We start from the raw sequence: 18,839 nt of genomic DNA on the forward strand, positions 1-18,839 counted from the left end.
GTGCAGCACATGTGCTAGGCACGGGTAGGACCCATGGATCTTGGAAGGCGTCGATCAGTTTTATGGCTGCGGGTTTTGTATCTGCTGTTCTGACGGGGTCTGATGCCGTTGGAGTTGGTGTGTCCTGGTCTGTGGGGAGCTTGGTTCTGACAATGAGCGTGGGGAGGTTGGAGGGTTGTTGGAAGCTCAGAAGTGGGGGTTCAGGAAAGATTTCTTTCAGGATGGGGTCCTCCTTGAGCCTGGGTTGTGGTTGGTCCACTAAAAGATATGACCTCCCCCATCTTGTCTCTCTCATGTCCTGAGATCAGCCCGGCTGCAGCGACACTGCGTAACTCACCCAGTGTAGCATTCTGCCTTTCCCGGGCCGCTGCTCCGTGCTCGGAGGCGCCATAGCTGTCTCGCTGCACGTCCTGACTCCTGCGCTCCTCTCCCTTCCCAGCCATCACACTACTGAAGGACAGGGAGCCCGGAGCCTTCATCATCCGAGACAGCCACTCCTTCCGGGGAGCCTACGGGCTGGCCATGAAAGTAGCCTCTCCGCCTCCCACCATCCTGCAGCAGAACAAGAAAGGTATTGTCGCCCGCCCCCGCGCGCCAGCCCCAGGGAGCACACGGCACTTCCCCTCCATTGTGCCGCTGCCTGAGCACGGGGCAGCTCGGGGCAGCGGAGCGCAGCTGGGTATGTGCTGAGGCGGCAGGAACCCGCCTGGTTTGCAGGGCGTTTAACTCTCGGCCGGCCTGAGCCGAAGCCCGTGGGAGCCTAGATCCAGGCCGAGGGTTGCCAGCTGAGCGTGTCTCTGTGCCCTCGTTGGCAAAGAGCCCACGGGCGTGGTCCCCTTTCTCTCGGCTGCGGCCCTCTCTGACCTGGGGTAGGGTGACTAGATAGAAAATATGAAAAATCGGGACAGAGGGTGGGCGGTAATAGGCATCTACATAAGAAAAAGCCCCGAATATCAAGACTGTCCCTATAAAATGGGGACACCCTACACTGGGGATTAAGTGTCCGGTCCCAAGCGCCCCTGGGCTGCAGCCTAGAATAGTATTCTATGGACCGGCCTCCCCTCCCACCTACCCCAGTGCCAACTGGAGTGACCCCAGGGAAGTCAGTGGAGTTAGCCCAGACGTACGCCACTGGGGCCTGGAGCGCAGAACCTGCCTCTTTCATGCAGCCTGTGGGGGGGATTTGACAGGAGGCCCCCGGCTGGCTGCTGACTCACTCTCCGGCCGAGCTGCACCAGCTGGGAGTCCTTCTCTGCTCTGCTCCCTCTGGAACCAGCCTGCTCGCCCCCGGGGACAGCAAACCACAGCACCCCCCGGGGCTCTCGCTCCCCAGAGCCTGGGGCCCGGATCACCCAGCGGGCACTGGTGGGATGTTCATCCGAAGGGGCCAGGCTGGTCCAGGGCCCGCTGTCCTGGGGGGCACAAGGGGGTTGGCTTCAGGAGGGGCCTGGAGTGACGTCGTCCTCCCTCCCCCCAGGAGATATAACCAATGAGCTGGTGAGGCACTTCCTGATCGAGACCAGCCCGCGGGGGGTGAAGCTAAAAGGATGCCCCAACGAGCCCAACTTCGGTAAGTGGCAACGAACCTCTCCTCCCCTGTTCAGCCCTAGGACCGTTCGGTGCCCTGTGGCAGCGATGCCCCCTTGTGGGGAGTAAGCGGTATTGATAGGAATTGTCACAGGCATGATTGGATTTGGGGTCTCCTGTGGGCATTTGGAACAGAGGCCAAAAAGCATCTCCCAGACATTGACACACATGTGCACTCACACACACACCCCCTCCAAACACAGACACACGCTAACCAGGAGTTTGGCAACCCAGACATCCAGGAACGACATTAAAGCTGGGTCCTCTCTTAGGGTGGCCAGTTTTGGTTGGACAAATCTCTGGAGGTTTCATCCCATGACGTAATCTTTAATTCAAGGTTAAGCTTTAAATCCTGGAGGGTTGGCAGCCCTCTGTGCTTGGGGTGTGCAAACATCATTCCCGTTTAGATCAAAAGGAGCTGGAGGAAAATCCAATAGACAGTAGAACCTCAGAGTTATGAACACCAGAGCAAACCCAACCACACACCTCATTTGGAACAGGAAATACGCAATCAGGCAGCAGCAGAGAGGGGGGGGGGGAAAAAAGAAGCAAATACAGGACAGGGCTGTATTAAATGTAAACCACTAAAAAAATAAAGGGAAAGCAGCATTTTTCTTCTGCCCAGTAAAGGTTCAAAGCTGTCTGAAGTCAATGTTCAGTTGTAAACGTTTGAAAGAACCACCAGAACGCTTTGCACAGTTACGAACATTTCAGCGTTACAATCTCCGTCCCCGAGGTGTCTGTAACTCTGAGGTTCCACTGTCTTAATAACGGTTCCCTTCCGTGTCGCGATACAAACGCTGCTGATCATTAAATCTGAAAGCACGGTCATAAATCTAGCTCCTCTGTCAGCTCTGATTCTCTTTACATTTTTTCCACTCAGTTCAGGCACCAAAAGTAGTCTAGTCAGTGTCACTTTCTGCTTATGATCAGTTTCACTAGGGGGGTCTGGTTCCCTAGCTCCAGGTTGTTGTGTTAATGGGGCCGATCTTCAACTGGTGTGAGCTGGCAGAGCGCCAGCGACTTCAGCTCCGCCACTGACTGCTTGTTTCACCCTGGCCACGTCACTTAATATTTCCCCATCTGCAAGAAGGGCTGATAACAAGGCCTCACCTCACAGTTGTGTAGGGAGGATGCATTAGCCACTCCGGGCTGGGAATGTGAGACATGCTAGCTTCGGTGTGTGAGGGGAGAGAACCTGGAGCCTGTGCAAAGCTAGAGACAGTCACAATCCCTGTGCTCTGGGGAACACAGGAAATTCTCCATCTCGCTGGGGTGGAAAGAGGGCAGGGAAAGGCCACCCCGCCTCCCCCACTCCATGGAACTCCGCCCCCTGCTCAGAGCTGGGTTTGAATGCCAACATCTCCTGGCTGTTTACAAGGCCCGTGTACTGGCCTCGCTCGGCTGGTTTCCCTGGTCCCCTTTGCTCAGAAGAGAGGATGGGGACGATTGCTGACGGTTAGGGAAAGGTGGCTGGCTCCATGGGCTCTGGAGATGGGATTGCTGTGCGCTGCCAGTGCGGGTGTTTGTATGACCCCTCTCCGGAGCCGAGGAGAGCCACAGTCACTGATAGCCTCCAGCTGCCGCTTGGACTCAGGACAGGGCCGGAGAGAGACTGATCCCTCTGTAAACTAGCGCCTGACGTTCAGGGTTCAATGACCCTAACCCGGAAAGCCCATGTCCCTCATCCCTGCTGACTGGAGGGTCGGCTGGGCAAGCAGCAAGGGGAGCTCCACATGCAGCCGGTCGTCTAGAATTAACTCACGCCGGGTGTTAAAATCGCCCATGGAAACGTCACAGCTGGGTTCGAGGAGACGAGGGAGACGGGGCTGGGTTTACCTCCCCTGGCCTCGTCCTGGGCGGGGCTCCTACCGGAAGGCAGGAGAACAAGGAACACCAGTGAACTCCAGGACACGGGGAGGTGGGAGACACTGGAAAGGACAGAGCCGGTCTGCTCCCCTGAGTATCCCCCTTACTCACTCAGTGCCAGTGAAGTCACCGGGGCTACTCAGGACTAAGGGATCCTGGGCCAAAGCGAGCAGGTGGAGAAGCTAGTGGATGGCTTGTTAGCTGATGGGGAAGGAACGTCCCCGGTCTATTGCAGGTTGTGCCAATGCCCCAGCCTTAGCGCTCGCACTGACCGCGTTCCCTGTTGGGCTCTCTCCCCAGGATGCCTGTCTGCTCTGGTGTACCAGCACTCCATCATCCCACTGGCCTTGCCCTGCAAGCTGGTCATTCCCGACCGAGGTAGGAGGCACGGGGGATGCACCGGGGCTGGGGCTGGATGGATTTTTGACCCCGCTCAGCACCGAAGGGCGGGACTGGAAAGCTTTATAAAATCCCACCTTGTGTCCCCACAAGATCCCAGTGTGTCTTACCCCGGAGATGTTGCGGATTCGGTTCCTTCTTTACTTCTCTGCCAGGACCCAAGCTCAGCAGTCGGTGTCCCCTGGCAGAAGCAATGTGTGTCAAGTAATATGTTCAGGACCCGTCCATCTCATTAGTATTATTTGTGTTACCATGGGGCCTAGGAGGAGTCCTGGACCAGGACTGCAGCTCCCAGGCCCTAGGGTAGTGGATGGATGGGTAAAACAGAACAAATCCTCCATCTTGGCAGGGGTTAGGCCAGATGACCCTTGTGGCCCTTCCTAACCCCCTCTATGAGTCTGTGACCAGACCCCATTGTTCTTGGAACTGTACAAACCCAGAATAGAAAGCGCTTACAACCCCTCTTTGGGATTAGGTCCCTCAGCCCCCCCGGATCCAAACTCCCCCAGCCCCGGGAAAGTTCTGATCCGCACCCTAAACACGACGTCATGACTTCGACTGAGAGGGCAGCCGATCGAGATTCCCATGGAGACACGCTCAGTGCGTACGGCTCCTCGGTGACATTGTTCCCCCATCACACCGTTGCCTCTGCGGGTCCCCACTGTAGGAGTGAGTCGCTGGAGCCCCAGCGTGTCCCCTGCGGCGCATATTCCCAGATCGCAGTCGGGGAGGAGTCACGGTCCTTCTGTTTCCCTGTTTTTTTAGATCCCACGGACAAAACGAAAGAGGCGGCCTCTGCCGCCAACTCGGCGACAGACCTGCTCAAGCAGGGAGCTGGTGAGTGGCCGCGATGTGACGGGGAGGGTTGCAGGCGTGGCGTGCACACGGGAGGGAGCGCCGTCTGCATCGCCTGCCGCCTTCCTTTTACCCACTGTGTGGCCCTGACGCACTTTGCTCGCCCTCGGGGATGCAGGCCCAGCGCGGATGCTTCAAAAGCAGAGCGGGGGCACTTAGAGCCCCCGGGGGAGCCCTGGGTTCCAATCAGACAGCCACCAGGCCACGCTGGCCCCTGCGGCTGCACCCATGAGGGAGCTCACAGGCGTTATTTTAGGTTACGAAAGATTCAGAGATAGGGAGGGCTTGGAAACCTCAGCCTCCTCCCCCATTGGAAGGGCAGCGGGCGCCAGGCTGGAATTGCATAGCCGGGGTTTGGCTTCCTCAACGTTACGCTGAACGTAGGCGATGTTCAAATATACTGGGTGGGAGGGTGGTCTGGTGATCGGAGTGCAGCCTGGGAGCTAGGACTCCTGGGTTCTCCGCCTGGCTCAGGGAAGGAACATGGTCTAATAGAGCACGGTACTGGGAGCCAGGACTCCTGGGTTCTCCTCCTGGCTCTGGGAAGGAACGTGGTCTAATAGTTAAAGCAGGGCACGGGGAGCCAGGACTCCTGGGTTCTGCACCCAGTTGTGCCACTGCCTGGCTGGGTAGCTTCCCCTCTGTGTGCCTCAGCGCCTGGGGGATAAGGCTGTTTCCCTTCCAGGTGGGGCTGTGAGGCTCCATGAATGACTGTGAGGGGCGGTTCCAAAAAGCTGCTCCTCCTCGTTAGAGACAAGCCCACGCCCCGGCACCGGGACCCAGAGCTTGATTTCGAATCTCCTGCAAAGTCTGGGGCTGCTTGGGCCTGGGGTTTGTATAAAGGATCCCGTTGCTGACCCTCAAGCCTGACCGGCAGCCACCCCTGCTGTTCCAGTCCTGGGCTCCCCGCCGACACACACTCAGCTCTACTGGGGCCCCTTGATCCCAGCTCGCAGCCCTCCCTGCTGTTCCAGTCCTGGGTTCCCCCCCCCCCACATAGCTCTGCCTCAGTCCTGACCCTCAGCCCATCCTGGGCTCCCCACCCCCCCCAGCTCTGCCATGCCCCTCGCTTTGACCCACAGCCCGCTGCTACCCTAGCCGCAGATTCCCCCCGCAGAGAGCTCTGCCGATGCCCCTCCGTCTTGACCCACAGCCCCATGCTTTCTTGTCCACCCCGGGCGCTGCCGAGAGCCAGTGTTTTAGGGTTTGGGACATGCTCAACCAGGCAGCAAGCCACAAACCTCACATTCCCTCATGATCTGAGCCGGGGATTGGAAGAGGGGGGTCTTGAGACAAGAGAGCCGACACTCTGCCCCCTCTCCAGCCCCCCCGCTGGAGCTTAGTTCCCAAGATGGAGGACAATAGCCAAGCGTGGGCTGGCTCCCGCATGGGTGCCTGGCCCATTGGGGCAGTGGATCTGGTGCCATTTGCACCCCGTCCCCTCACGCCCGCCGTGTTTCCCTTCCAGCCTGTAACGTGCTCTTCATCAACTCGGTGGAGATGGAGTCGCTGACGGGCCCACAGGCCATCGCCAAAGCCATCAGCGAGACGCTGGCCCTGGCGCCCACGCCCACCGCCACCATCGTGCACTTCAAAGTCTCTGCGCAGGGAATCACCTTGACGGACAACCAGAGAAAGTAAGAGCCCCAGCTGAACATAAGAACGGCCGTACCGGGTCAGAGCAAAGGTCCATCCAGCCCAGTATCCTGTCTACCGACAGTGGCCAATGCCAGGTGCCCCAGAGGGAGTGAACCTAACAGATAATGATCAAGTGATCTCTCTCCTGCCATCCATCTCCATCCTCTGACAAACAGAGACTAGGGACCCCATTCCTTACCCATCCTGGCTAATAGCCATTAATGGACTTCACCACCATGAATTTATCCAGTTCTCTTTTAAATAATAAATGGAGATATACCTATCTCCTAGAACTGGAAGGAACCTTGAAAGGTCATTGAGTCCAGCCCCCTACCTTCACTAGCAGGACTAAGTACTGATTTTTGCCCCAGATCCCTAAGTGGCCCCCTCAAGGATTGAACTCACAACCCTGGGTTTAGACGGCCAGTGCTCAAACCACTGAGCTATCCCTCCCTGGGCCCAGCTCCTGTGGGGGCCGTGTCGTGCCGGGACACCCCGGCATTGAGCACACACAGGTCACCGCGGAACGAGCTGTGGTGGAACTGGGTGAACAGGTAGGGCCGCAGCTGGCCACCCCCGCAGGAATTTGCCCTCCGAACCTGGCAGGTTCTGCGGACGTAAACCCGCGGTGACGTTGGCGTCACGCTGGAACAGGCTGTCAGGAGAGGGCCGGACCGGAGGCCTGTGAAGAATAGCCGGGATCTTGGAAGGAGCTGAGGAGTGGGGGGGAAGCATTGCCTAATGGCTAGGGTGCGAGTCAGGGAGCTGGGAAACTGAGGTTCAATCCCCAGCTCTGTCTGTGATCTTGGGCAAGTCAGTTCCTCTCAGCGTCTCAGGTACAATGGGGCGTGGGGGCACTGTCCCGCCTCCCCCGGGTGTGGGAGGATAAATGCACTGGAGATCACGGTAGCAGGGGGTCATAGGGTCCTGCAGTGGGGGGTCGGCTGGACTGGAGTTGGGATACAGTGGCTGTGGCTATTTAACCACAACTCTCAGGAGCCTTGTGGAGGCAGACGGGGTTTCTGTGTCTGAACAAACGGAGGTAAGACAGAGACAGATCTGACTGGAGACTCGGTTCCCTGAGAAACGGGGTCCGATCCAGACTTGATTTCAGTTCCCACCCCAGAGAGTCGCTGGGCTTTGGTTTGGGTTTTTGGAGGGTATACTGAAGAGGGAGTTTGGAGCTATGCGTCTTTGAGAAGGCCCGGGCTGTACTGGCCCTGTCACTGTGGCAGGTGGGGTATTGCCGTGGGAAATGGAGGGTTTGATTCCCAGTCCTGGCAGCTCTCCCCCATGCTTCTGGGAAGGGGGCATGCACCGGGGCAGAGAGTGCTTGGCATGCAGAGAACGCTGCCTGGGGAACAGGCTCGTGAAAGGATCATCACGTACCTGGATGCTCCCAGGACGGGCCCACTTTACTCAGGTCTGATCCACCTCTCGCTGGCAGCTAACAGGACAACGAAAGGCTCCCTGCCCCCGTCCCTATTTCAGGTGTGGCAAGGCAAAGTCATGGCGTCACGCGTTCACCCGGCGCCATGGCCTCCGCACCCGCGGGCATTGCCCGGCTGTGTGAGGACGCGACCTCTCATTAACGCCGCCTCGTGGCAGGAGGATGCAAACGTGGCGGGAGAAGGGCCGGCGGGGCGGGGCTCCGTGCGGGATGCAGAGCCTAGCGGCTGATCTGACGCGCTCACCGTGGCCTCTGCTTGTGTTTCAGATTGTTCTTCAGACGACATTATCCCCTCAGCACCGTCACCTACTGCGACCTGGACCCCCAGGAACGAAAGTAAGTGCCGTCGCCGGAGGTCCCTGCGTGGGAATGGGGTTGGAGAAGGAATCCCCCTCCCTTGGGTCTGTGGGCGGGGCAACGTCTTCGCTAACCACAGCCAGCTTGCTTCTGGGGAGGAAAAAGGCTTGATCCCAGTGAAATCCAAAGGCAGCCGGCAGTCTGCCAGGGAGGGGCCACCAACCCCCGGGAAAATGAGCAGCGGCGGGGCAATCCGTCAGTGCCAGCTGACTATAACGTGTCGTTCCTGCTCCGTGCTGCCGAGAATGGCAACATCCCCCTGCTCTCGGGTCTCTGGCGATATCGCCCGGGGGGAATCCCTAGCGACACGGTGGATTCTCCGTCACTTGGAGTTGTTAAGTCAAGACTGGATGTCTCTCTTGCTCTAGCCCAGTTCTGGGCCGGATGCAAGATCCCTGCGGGAGGTTTTCTGGTCTTGCTATGCCGGAAGCCAGGCCCGATGAAAGTAATGGGCCCTTCCGGCTTTAAAACCTATGAACTTCCCAACCATCAATTGGTGCTCGCGAGCGGGAAACGCTAGAGTTAAGTATCCAATCCCGTTTCCAGCCTAGGAGGCTGTTGAGGGCCCTGCAGGATACGGTCACGGCCAGATACTGCAGCCAGGCAATCCTGGCACGATGCGCCTGCCTCAGGCAGCACGTTATCTGCAGAGCATGCTCTTTGTAGCAGCTGGCCTTCACTCCTGGGCAAGGGATCCGTTTTCAGTGGGGAACTGGGGCGTCAGATGGAGCCTGTTTGGTGTCTCTGCTTAAAAGGGTCAGGTTCTGATAAAAACAATGCTGCAGAGGAGATCGTTTAGGTGCGGGCGTTTGCCCGTGGGCATGGGAGCGCTTGTAGGGGGTTCAGTCCATAGAAGCAGGTCTTAGAAACAGGCTCGTATCTAGTTCCAAGATGTCAATGGACTAGAGTGACTTTATGTTCAGGGGAGTTAGGCGCCTACATACCTCTGAGGATCTGGGCCGCACCGCCTTGTTTTCAGAGGTTTCCTCAGCCCCCCATGGCCTCATTTAGAGCTTCTGAAAGTCAGGCCCGGGCAGTGACTTTGCAGCTAGTGCTTGGCCTGAAACGGTGAAGCTAGCACATGAGTGTGGTACCATTGTGCTTGGTGAGAAGAGCAGTAATTCCCTGGGGCTCTTTTTCTCCCGGCAGATGGACTAAATCCGACGGCGGAGGTCCCGCAAAGTAAGTGCCACTTATCGAATTCTTTGCTGCCGTTCACATTCTGACCGTTGGGTTGCGTTCGCATTTTGAGCTGGCCCTGCGAGCCACCCGCTGAGTGAATGCTCCTGACAGGCAAACTGGACCAGAGCAACCCTGCCAAGCGTGGATGCTTCTCCAGCCTCTTCCGTCAAAAAACCCAGCCATCCCGACGGGGTGTGTCAATGGCACACATCACAGTTTGCTCTGTCCTTCAAGTCACATGTCCGGTGCATGCTAGCGGCTCCTGTCTCTGGCCTTGGTGAGCAGGGACGAAGCAGCTGCCGGAAGGCGTGACAGGCATCGGCAACGACTCCGTGGGTGCTCCGGGACTGGAGGGACCCCGCCCCCCTGCTCCAGCTCACCTCCGCCTCTGCCTCCTCCACGAGCGTGCTGCTGGGTCCTGCTTCTCCCCACTCCCTCCCAGCGCTTGCGCCGCAAAACAGCTGTTTTGTGGGGCAGGGAGGGAGGGGGGAGGAGGGGGAACGTGGCGCGCTGCGGGGGAAGAGAGGGGCTGGGGCGGGGATTTGGGGAAGGGATCCAATAGGGGCAGGGAGGGGGCAGAGTTGGGGCGTGGACTTTGCGGAAGGGGTTGGAATGGGGGGGCGGGGCCAGGAGCAGGGAAAGGGTGGAGTCGGGGCGGGGCCAGGGGTGGGGGGGGGCACGAGCACCAACCGGCGCTTTTTGACTCCCATGCTCAATTTGTTCTCTATGGTGCTCCGGTGGGGCAGGACACCTGCTGACTCGGCAGTGCCCCCGCTGGAGAGGGTCAGGACTGCAGGCAGTGTCATCGTCCCCCAGCAGGCAGGTGCACCCAAATCTGGCTCTCACAGCTGCCTGTCGCGGCTGGGAAACGTTTCCCTCTGCAGCCTGAGACTGTAATAACTCACAACAAAACCAAAGGCTGCAGGAAGAGACCATTTCCCTGTGGCGGGGCCAGCGGGACACGCCCCGAGGTGTGGGGTCCTGTTGGCATGTGTCCCCCCTGGCTAGACAGTCCCTGACCGCTCCCATCAGCGTTAATGGCAGCTCTGCAGGTAGCCCCATGGTCAGGAGTACGAAGACTCCTCTCCTCCTCCAGGCCTGGCCAGCGTCGCACGTCCCCAAGCGAACGAGGGCAGTGGGAAGGGGCAGCCGTGCGGATTCTTTGCCCTACGTCGCCCACGGGGGGACGGAGCTGCCAGCTGAGCCCCATTCGAGTGTGCCCAGGCCCCACTAATTTTAGTCATTGTGTTAGCGAAGGGCTTTTAATTAGTATCCCCAGCTGTCGGGATTTTTCGCTCTCTAATTAGAAATGACCTGGCAGGGAGCTGGCTAACATTCTGTTCCCCTCCAATCCCGTATTTATAACCTGGCTTTTAACGTTCGAATTAAAAAGGATATTTTGTTTGTACGAGGGGAGGGAGATTTTAACGGAGCCGGACAATCCCCCGGCTCCTCCCGCCCCCTGTCTCCTCCAAGACTAACAAACCTGCCGTTCCCCTTCCATGTCTGGGAAGATAAATTGCCACGTAGAAATGCACGGCCGGCCCCCTGAGCCCCCAGGAGAGGTTCTGAATGTGCAACATGCACCCAGGACAATGCCTGTCCCCTGGGAAATAAATATTCTTGTCCTTTGAAGCACCTGGATGTGATTATTTTGCAGGCTGCTTTAGGGAATAGTCACATTTAAAAAAGCCCAAGGGTCTTGCCAAGCAGAGCGTGCCCATCACCGCCTAGCTGCTAGGATCAGGGCATGTCACCCGCCTTTTCCCCTTGAAACGCAGCCTCCCGCAGACAGGTGGTTGGCACAGGCCACGCCCGGGCATGAAAGGGACGATGGGCACAGTGGGCGCCGACGCATAGGAGTGGTTTCCTCAGAGGGAAGGAGCCAGCTGCAGCCCCCCTTGGCTTTAAGGGGTGTTGCTGGTGGCTCAGCACCTCTGGGGATTTGGCCTGTGCTAACAAGGCCCCGGCAGAGAGTGGCTGGTGGAGGGGAAGAGAGGAGAGTGAGCAGCGCTGAGGGGGGCGGAGTGCAGACGGCAAAGCTGGAGGACGGAGAAGGAAAGGAGAAGCCATGGTCAGTGATCCACACAGCCGCACTAGCAGGCCGGTGGCCACTCCGGTCCCTTTGGGGACAGCTGAAGGGCACAAAGCAAAACCCCAGACCCAGGGCTGGGGGAAGTGCAGCTCTGGGTCCAGGCTGGGCCGCACAACCCCAGGCCCACTTTGCGGTGTCCCAGGAGCATGCTGCTCAAGAAGCTATTGATGTGGGGACCTGCAGGTTGCTCTGAGGCCTAGTTCAGCACATGGGTGTTACCCCTTCCCAGTAGCCGCTTCCCAGACCATGTCCCCAGCCCCGTTTGAACCGAACTGGATTTGAATCGGGCCAGCGGCGTCGCTGACCTTCCGGACACCCATTTACTCCTGACTCGTGCTGCCCTGCATAAGAATTGATAGACGCATGGGCGGCGATATAGACCCCCATTCCCCATTCATTCCAATGGGAGTAGAGCACCCAATCCTTCAGATGGCTTTGAACTTCTCAGCCCGAAGGGAAGGAAATGTTCCCGCAATGCCCGATCTCCGTGAGTCGGCGGGAAAAACTCCATCAGCACCAGTGGCAGCGGAATGGGCCCTGAGGATGTACGTGCCAAGCCAGCTAGCGCGCGTGCCCCGCTGCCCTGCAAAGCATGGTCCACGTATCCGGAGCAGCGGCCATCAGTTCTCTCCAGTGGGCGACCACGTGTAGGCTGCGACGTTGGCTCACCAGCTAGGGGGTGTGGTTTAGCGGCTTGTCATCCAGATGGGCCAGAGGTTCTAATGTGGGCCGCCCCGTCCCTTCTCTTGCCCCCGTGAGCCGGATCCCGTTGCTGGGTATGCCGTTGTCTCACGATCCTGGCAGCTCTCTCATGCACATTCTCTCTTTCTGACCCAACAGGCTCTTCGGCTTTGTGGCCAGGAAGCAGGGAAGCACAACGGACAACATTTGTCACCTCTTCGCCGAGCAGGATCCTGACCAGCCGGCCGCCGCCATCGTCAATTTCGTGTCAAGGGTCATGCTTGGCTCCGGCCAGAAGAGATGAACCGCTGGACACGGGTAGTTCTTGCCCTTGAATTTTGGAGAAGGACTTGGAGTTGATCCGAGAAGGAGCGCGAGGAAGTGCATTGTGGGAGAGGGAAGTGAATCGGGGGGAAACGGTCTGAATTGCGGAAGAAAAAAACCCTCACCCAATCGTAATGTAACAAAACAAAACTAAAGGAAGCGACGTCAGCGCATTTCCCGTCGCAGGGAATGCGACCAGCGCCACCGCCAGGAGTCGGAGGAGTGGAACCGGGTTGGCTTTTGGATAAGCGTCCCCATGGGGGGGTTCAAGTGGCGAATTCATCCCGGGTCATAGTGGGGACGTTCGCGGCCCTGCTAACCAACAACTCTGTTTGCAAATGTCAGTCGTTTGTTTTAAATAACCGTGGCTAACCGATCGAACAAAAGGCAGGTCTGCAGGACCCCCCCGCTCCCCTCCCCAGGGACTTACCCATTGGGACAGCTTACCAAGGGCAGTGGTGGGCTTTCTCCATCACTGGCAATTTTAAAATCAAGCTGAGGTGTTTTGCTAAGAGATCTGCTCTGGTTCGAAGAGGAATGAATTCAGGCAGATCTCTGGCCCGTGTTACGCAGGAGGTCAGACTGGAGCTCAGTGGTCCATTCTGGCCTTATGACCTATGTGCTAGAGCAGTGGTTTTCTACCAGTGCTCCGCAGACCCCGGGGGGTGGGTGGGGGTCTGCAGACTATGTCTAAGATTTCCAAAGGGGTCCGCACCTCCATTTGAAATTTTTTAGGGGTCCGCAAATGAAAACCAGTTGAAAACCACTGTGCTCGAGTGATCAGGCAGGAAAACAAAGGATGGTCAATATCCCTTTTAACCTTCCCTTCTCTGAGGTCTGCGACTCCTGTGTAGATGACGTGTGTGTGGGGATGTGTCATACATGTACATTCACAGCAGTGGGGTTTATATAAAGCCGATGCCCCCTAGCGACTCCCTTTGGTCTCTGTGCTGCACACCCAGCCCATCAGGATTTCCTGGCAGCAGAAGGGAGAGAATTCAGATCCTCCTGCTCCAAAAAAGCACAGGACCGTGGCCGCTTGAGCGAAAGGGGACGCGCTGGTTAGCGGTATGGGATCTATGACACATAGGTGCGCAGTTCTGATTCCATCCAGTACCGGGCGGTGGTGACGCATACACACTAGGCAGTTCTTATAGACGCACAGAGTTGCATAGCAGTTTGCCGTTCACTAACTGCACTCAGGACCATGCTTTCCAAAGATCATCTTCCCCAGGAAGATCTTCTGGCCTATATACAATGGGGCCTGCGGTACCAGTCCTTTACCCTGTATTTTCACCCGCAGACTGTCACGTGTTCTCTTAAAGACGAACATACCGGAAGCGGACACAGGTCTGGTCGAGCCTGGTCTCTTCTCCTTCTGTAGGCGGTCAAGCGATTTGTTCATCGCACGGACATTTGGTTGCACGAAAGGCAAATAAGTATAAAGAAAACTCAGGCATTTTTGGAGGCCACTAAAAGAAAAGCCCCTGCGGTCTGTGGGTGGCTTTGGTTCAGCCTGGTTCTCTCAGCTGATCCAAAAGCCGAGAGATCTCACGGCCGGATTTGGTCCTCCGATGCTCTGCCCTGCGGAGGCTTGGAGCTCGGAATGTGTTGTAGTTTAGTAACCACCTAGTAGGCGTAAGCTTTGCTTTGGCTTCAGGAGGCCATAGGCCCTAGACCTTGCACTGAAATGCTAACTCACAAGAGCTATCGACTAGCCTTGCCAATATCAGCTCTGTCAGAGGAAGGTGTAAAACCTGCATCATTTTAGCTGGCCAACTACACAACCATTCCCCAGGGAGAAGGCAAAACATCTCTTAACTGCCTGGACTTTCCTCTGGTGGCTCCTATCTCACCCGAGCTACACGGAGTCAGATGTTAACGACAGATCGCCCCATGGGGCCCAGTGTGGAGTCAGTGAGAGGACAAGAGCCCTGTATCTGTGGGTAATGCAGGAGGCAGGATAGCAGATTGGATGGGCCAACGCGTTCTTCCCGTGTGCTAAATCTTATGGGTGTATTTTTCTTTTTTTATGCTTAGTTCAAGCTAGAGCTGAGACCCAAGCTATGAACAGCCCCCTCTCCCTGCTCCCCCCCCCAAGCCCAAACACTCCCCAGCTCTGGGGGCGTTCCAAACCCAGATCTCCATGGAGCTATAGCTTGTGCCCAGCTCTGGGGAACCCTACACATTTGCATTGACAACCAATCTCCCAAGCATCTTTCTGGGGCTTTTGGAACATGCAGTAACCAGCCTGACTTGTTCAGATATGGTCAGAGGTGTTAGGGGCTGCGGGAAGCAGGAGAGATGGGCCTTTTCCTGTTTGTGCTACATTTCAGTGCAAGGTTGTGTGATACAGGCTGTTAATAAAACCAAAAACCACCCAAGATCTAGAAACCAGCTAAAATATTGCAACCACCTGGATTCCCCCAGAGCACTCTGCTCTCTCATACAGAGGCAGTGTCCTGATATATATAATATATATATGAAATATACTGAAAAATACTGTAAGCTAATCAAATTTTTAAAAAGGGTTAAATTTACACAAAAATATTTATTTTTTTGCCATATTGCTTTATGTGTATCTTATCTCCTCCATTATATACGGCCCCCACCCTGTCCCCATATAGACTCTTGTACGTATAACTCACAGTAGAGTGTAACAGACAAACGTGGTTTATTTCGGTTATACTAGCGACATGGGCAAGAGAGCGCAGTGCCCCTTTAGACCCCGCCCCCCCAAGAAGCAACGCGTATGATTGGTCCCCCACCTCTAACCCCCACCCCCTTTCCCTGTTGAACATGGAAATTTGCTAGCGCCTGGAGCAAATTAGCGTGTGAGTTTGAAACCGTTGCCAAGTGACACGAGGGTTGGCGGCGTGCGCGGATGTGTGTGAGTGAGTGTGTGTGAGGGCCACAGCTGCGTGAGCATGCGGAGGGCTCTTTCGTTTCTGGATACCGGATGAGGGTTAGATTTGCGTCAGGGAGGTGTTGGGAGACTGGTACTGGGATGGGGTGGGAGTGGTCAGGGCCCTTTGTTCCAGCCCACCCCGTTGTATAGGACGTCGAGCTATTTTTATTTTAAGTTGTTGACAAGAAATGCCCTCCTTCTGCAAAATTCAAGCAAGAGGAACCCCTCACTTGTAACCTTCTCACCCTGCCATTAACCGATTAGACGAACACTGTGTTTATAGATATTTAAATATATAAAGGTCTATTTTTTGAAAGTCTCTATTTTTCAGACTTCAGTTTTCTCACAGCTAAAGCTAATTTTATTATTTTTGTTTTAATCTGCTGTCCTGCCCCGGGAATTGGGGCCTGAGCCTTAAAGGCGTATTTTCCCCCCATAAAATGAACCCCTATTAAGGCATCGAGCAATCTCGTCTATAAAACGATCACAGCAGATACCTGATAATGACAGAACACTTGCTTCCAGCTGTGGCCGGCAACGGCTCACTACTAACTCACAGGCTGAAAGACGGAAGGTTTAGACCTTGTCAGATGCTCTAATGCTAAAATCACCATTGATATAATTTTAACACAAAGCGAATCATCTTGCAAATGACATAGGCAGGTGTTTTCCAGCTTCCATTTAAGACCTTTTTTTAAAAAAACAGTTGCATTTTATGGGTAACTTCTTTCTGTCATCCCTGATTTCCCGAGCCAGACCATCAGCTTGTGTAAATCCACTGATCTCTGTGAAGCTACTAAGCCAGGCAAAAACTTGGCTTCACCGGCCAAGGTTTATATTTTTCTTTCCTAAAGGGTCCGAGAAGATTCTTTGTGTTTTAAAAATGCAGTCACAGTATTTGAGCTTGATGCAGATGCAATTTATCCCAGCGGATGTATCCTAATAATCACACTGCCGTTTTTTTCAGCAGCGGATGTTATATCTCCCCCACACACGCAGACACTCACACCTTCTCCATGCACAAGGAACTGCATATATTCTTGCCAAAGATATCCTTTAAAATGCACTTTTCCCAGCCGGTTTTATTTTGTTTTGTAAATTGATTGTATGTGCTCTTTCCCCCTCCCTGCCAAGAACCCCTTTGCTGTCGATTTTGTTGTGTGTATTCGTAAACTCTGATTCCCGGAGCGCCCGGCTGATGTTAATTTTATGTAACTCTATATTCCAATAGAGTCGGAGATTCTTAAAATAGTTGACACAAGATATCCTGATTTCTTTAGCCGCAGACTGAGTGATGACAGCAACAGGTCAGTCAATTCTCGTCACCCCTCTCCTGGCCTTCCCTTCTCAAGCCCCTTCGTAAAAGAACCCCGGAGTCCAAGCAACATGCTGTAGTTGCTTGTGTCTGGTGGCATTTCAAACAAACTGCTATTTATGTCTCCTCCATATCTTACTGCTCAAGAAACTCCCTCCCCACCTCCCCCAGAAAGGGATATTGGAATGTCTTTGGGCTTCTGATCCAACGGGTGTCTTCCCATTGACTTACGAGCTTTGACTCAGAATCTGAAATCTACAAACATCCACTAAGCGCATTGTCATCCTTCAGTCCAAATGTCCTTTCATGGGATCGGATCCAAATTGTGCCTAGCTCCCTATTTACCAACTGGCTAACCAACAACGCCCCAAACTTCAGACAATTTTGGCTCTACATCCAGGGTGTGTCATTGGCCATCATCGCATTGATCAGTACACTGGCATTGAATAACCCAGAATCAAAACACTGGCTCTAGGCTTTGGGGTCTCTCCTGGAGCTCTTGTGAAGTTTGATATAAAAACAGAATCGGTTTAAGACCGCGTCCATTCCTGGAACTGAACCGGTTCTGAGTTTCAATAAACGCAGAACCTTCCTCACTGCATCCATGCCCTCTTCTCCCGTTTCCATGCATCACTCTTTCCTAGTTGTGGCTGGGATTGGAGCTGCTGGCAGAAAAGCTCTTCTCACTGCAGAACCCAGCACTTTCTTGTGAGGTTTCCGAGTCCAGTTTTTCAGCGTAACGAGGCTTGGGTGAAGGAATTGAACTGTTGGGAGCTTATCGGAACCAAACCAGTTTAGAGATTTGCCCTGCACTGGTTAATGTCTTTCCACTCTGTTCCTTCCCCGCACCCAACTCTGGTAATGCAAACAGGAACTACACACATACAACAAGACAAGTCAACATAACACAAGCCTCCCGCCCTCCCGCCATTCATCCACATAATGGGGCCACATTTGGCACTGACTCCCTCCCCCCCCCGTACAAATGAGCTGCCCCAAACTAGAGGTCAGAGCAGTCCATTTGAATCCTGAGTCACCTGAATCGGTATGCCTTTGTTTCCCCATCTACAATATGGACATAACACCTTCCCCCATACCGGGATTTGGGGCTGATCCTGATCACACTGGTGCAGATCCTAAATCCCCGAGGTTAATGTTTGTAAAGCACGCGGCGTGCCGCCTTTAAAAGGCGCTGCAGGTGTGTAAAGTATTATTTAAACAAACCCTCCGTCTCATCAATAATCAAAAACCTGCTAATCAAACCGACAGGAAAATCGTGCAGCAAAGTGGGCTGGTATTTTTTGTTTTCCAAACTCGATGGTTGTTTTTTTTGTTCATTTTTAAAAAATCACTCTTTTTTTCAATATTTCATTTGCTGTTGTGTTGCTACCATTGTCGATTTGGGAATGTTACACATGTATTTGCTAATCAGTGTTAACGAACAGTTTCAAATAACTTGCCTTCAGTTTGCATCGTGTCAGGTTTTTAAAAAAAACGTAAGAAACACAAAAGAGGAAAAGGAGAATTTCCCATTTTGGTGTATTTATAGCGATGGAAATATACTTTATGTTTTTCATCTTTGTGCTCATAACTTTGTCACTTGTATAAAGGCGACCTATGTTACTCATTGTCCATGTGTGAATGTGCACTACACCCCTCCCCTCACCTTTGTTCCTCTCCTTTGTACAGATGCTGATTCTTTGCAGTTCATTGTATGGCTTTATAAGCGATAAAAGAATCAATTATATGTAATATACTGTTGCTTGGAATGCCAGCTCGGTGTCTGGATCGCTGGACTTGTATCTCAAAATTTAAGGGCGTGCGGGAATAAATGCTCTGTTCTTTTTGCACAGGGAAATCTATATGGTGACTGTGTTTGCTCCTGTCTCAGTTGCTTCTCCCCTTCCTAGGTGGAAACGTGGTGCCATGGGCTTGACGATTGAGGGCGGGTGCTTGGGGATGTAATGATTCATGATCCGTTGTCCCTCTTAAACGGGCGACGTCTTTTAAAGAAAACGGCTACAACTCCAGACAGAAACAAACAGTCGCTTGTGCGGCTTGACTTCCAGCATGGTCTCACATTGTTTACCAGGGACATCACCCTGCCTGGAATGCTTCAGCTCACAGCAGCATCTGGTGGCTAAATAACATACTGCAAGTAAACATAATGCCATGATGT

At 54.6% G+C, this 18,839-nt stretch overlaps 1 protein-coding gene across 21 annotated transcripts in view; it reads left to right on the forward strand.

The window, feature by feature from the left end:
- Positions 1-18,522, forward strand: part of TNS1 (tensin 1) — a 251,427-nt gene extending 232,905 nt beyond the window's left edge. For 18 of the 21 annotated variants that reach the window (XM_065561379.1, XM_065561382.1, XM_065561388.1 and 15 more), the window contains 8 exons: positions 440-571; positions 1,478-1,570; positions 3,757-3,834; positions 4,621-4,692; positions 6,179-6,347; positions 8,066-8,134; positions 9,305-9,337; positions 12,273-18,522. In XM_065561379.1, coding sequence (XP_065417451.1) covers positions 440-571; positions 1,478-1,570; positions 3,757-3,834; positions 4,621-4,692; positions 6,179-6,347; positions 8,066-8,134; positions 9,305-9,337; positions 12,273-12,417 — 791 coding nt within the window. In that variant the 3' untranslated portion in view covers positions 12,418-18,522. The remainder of the gene's footprint in view (positions 1-439; positions 572-1,477; positions 1,571-3,756; positions 3,835-4,620; positions 4,693-6,178; positions 6,348-8,065; positions 8,135-9,304; positions 9,338-12,272) is intronic. The other 3 variants (XM_065561381.1, XM_065561385.1, XM_065561395.1) reach the window with 3 other exon arrangements.
- Positions 18,523-18,839: the final 317 nt, after the last annotated feature.

This window comes from Chrysemys picta, chromosome 11, assembly GCF_011386835.1.
Source record: "Chrysemys picta bellii isolate R12L10 chromosome 11, ASM1138683v2, whole genome shotgun sequence".
In the NCBI taxonomy this organism is placed as follows: Eukaryota; Metazoa; Chordata; order Testudines; family Emydidae; genus Chrysemys; species Chrysemys picta.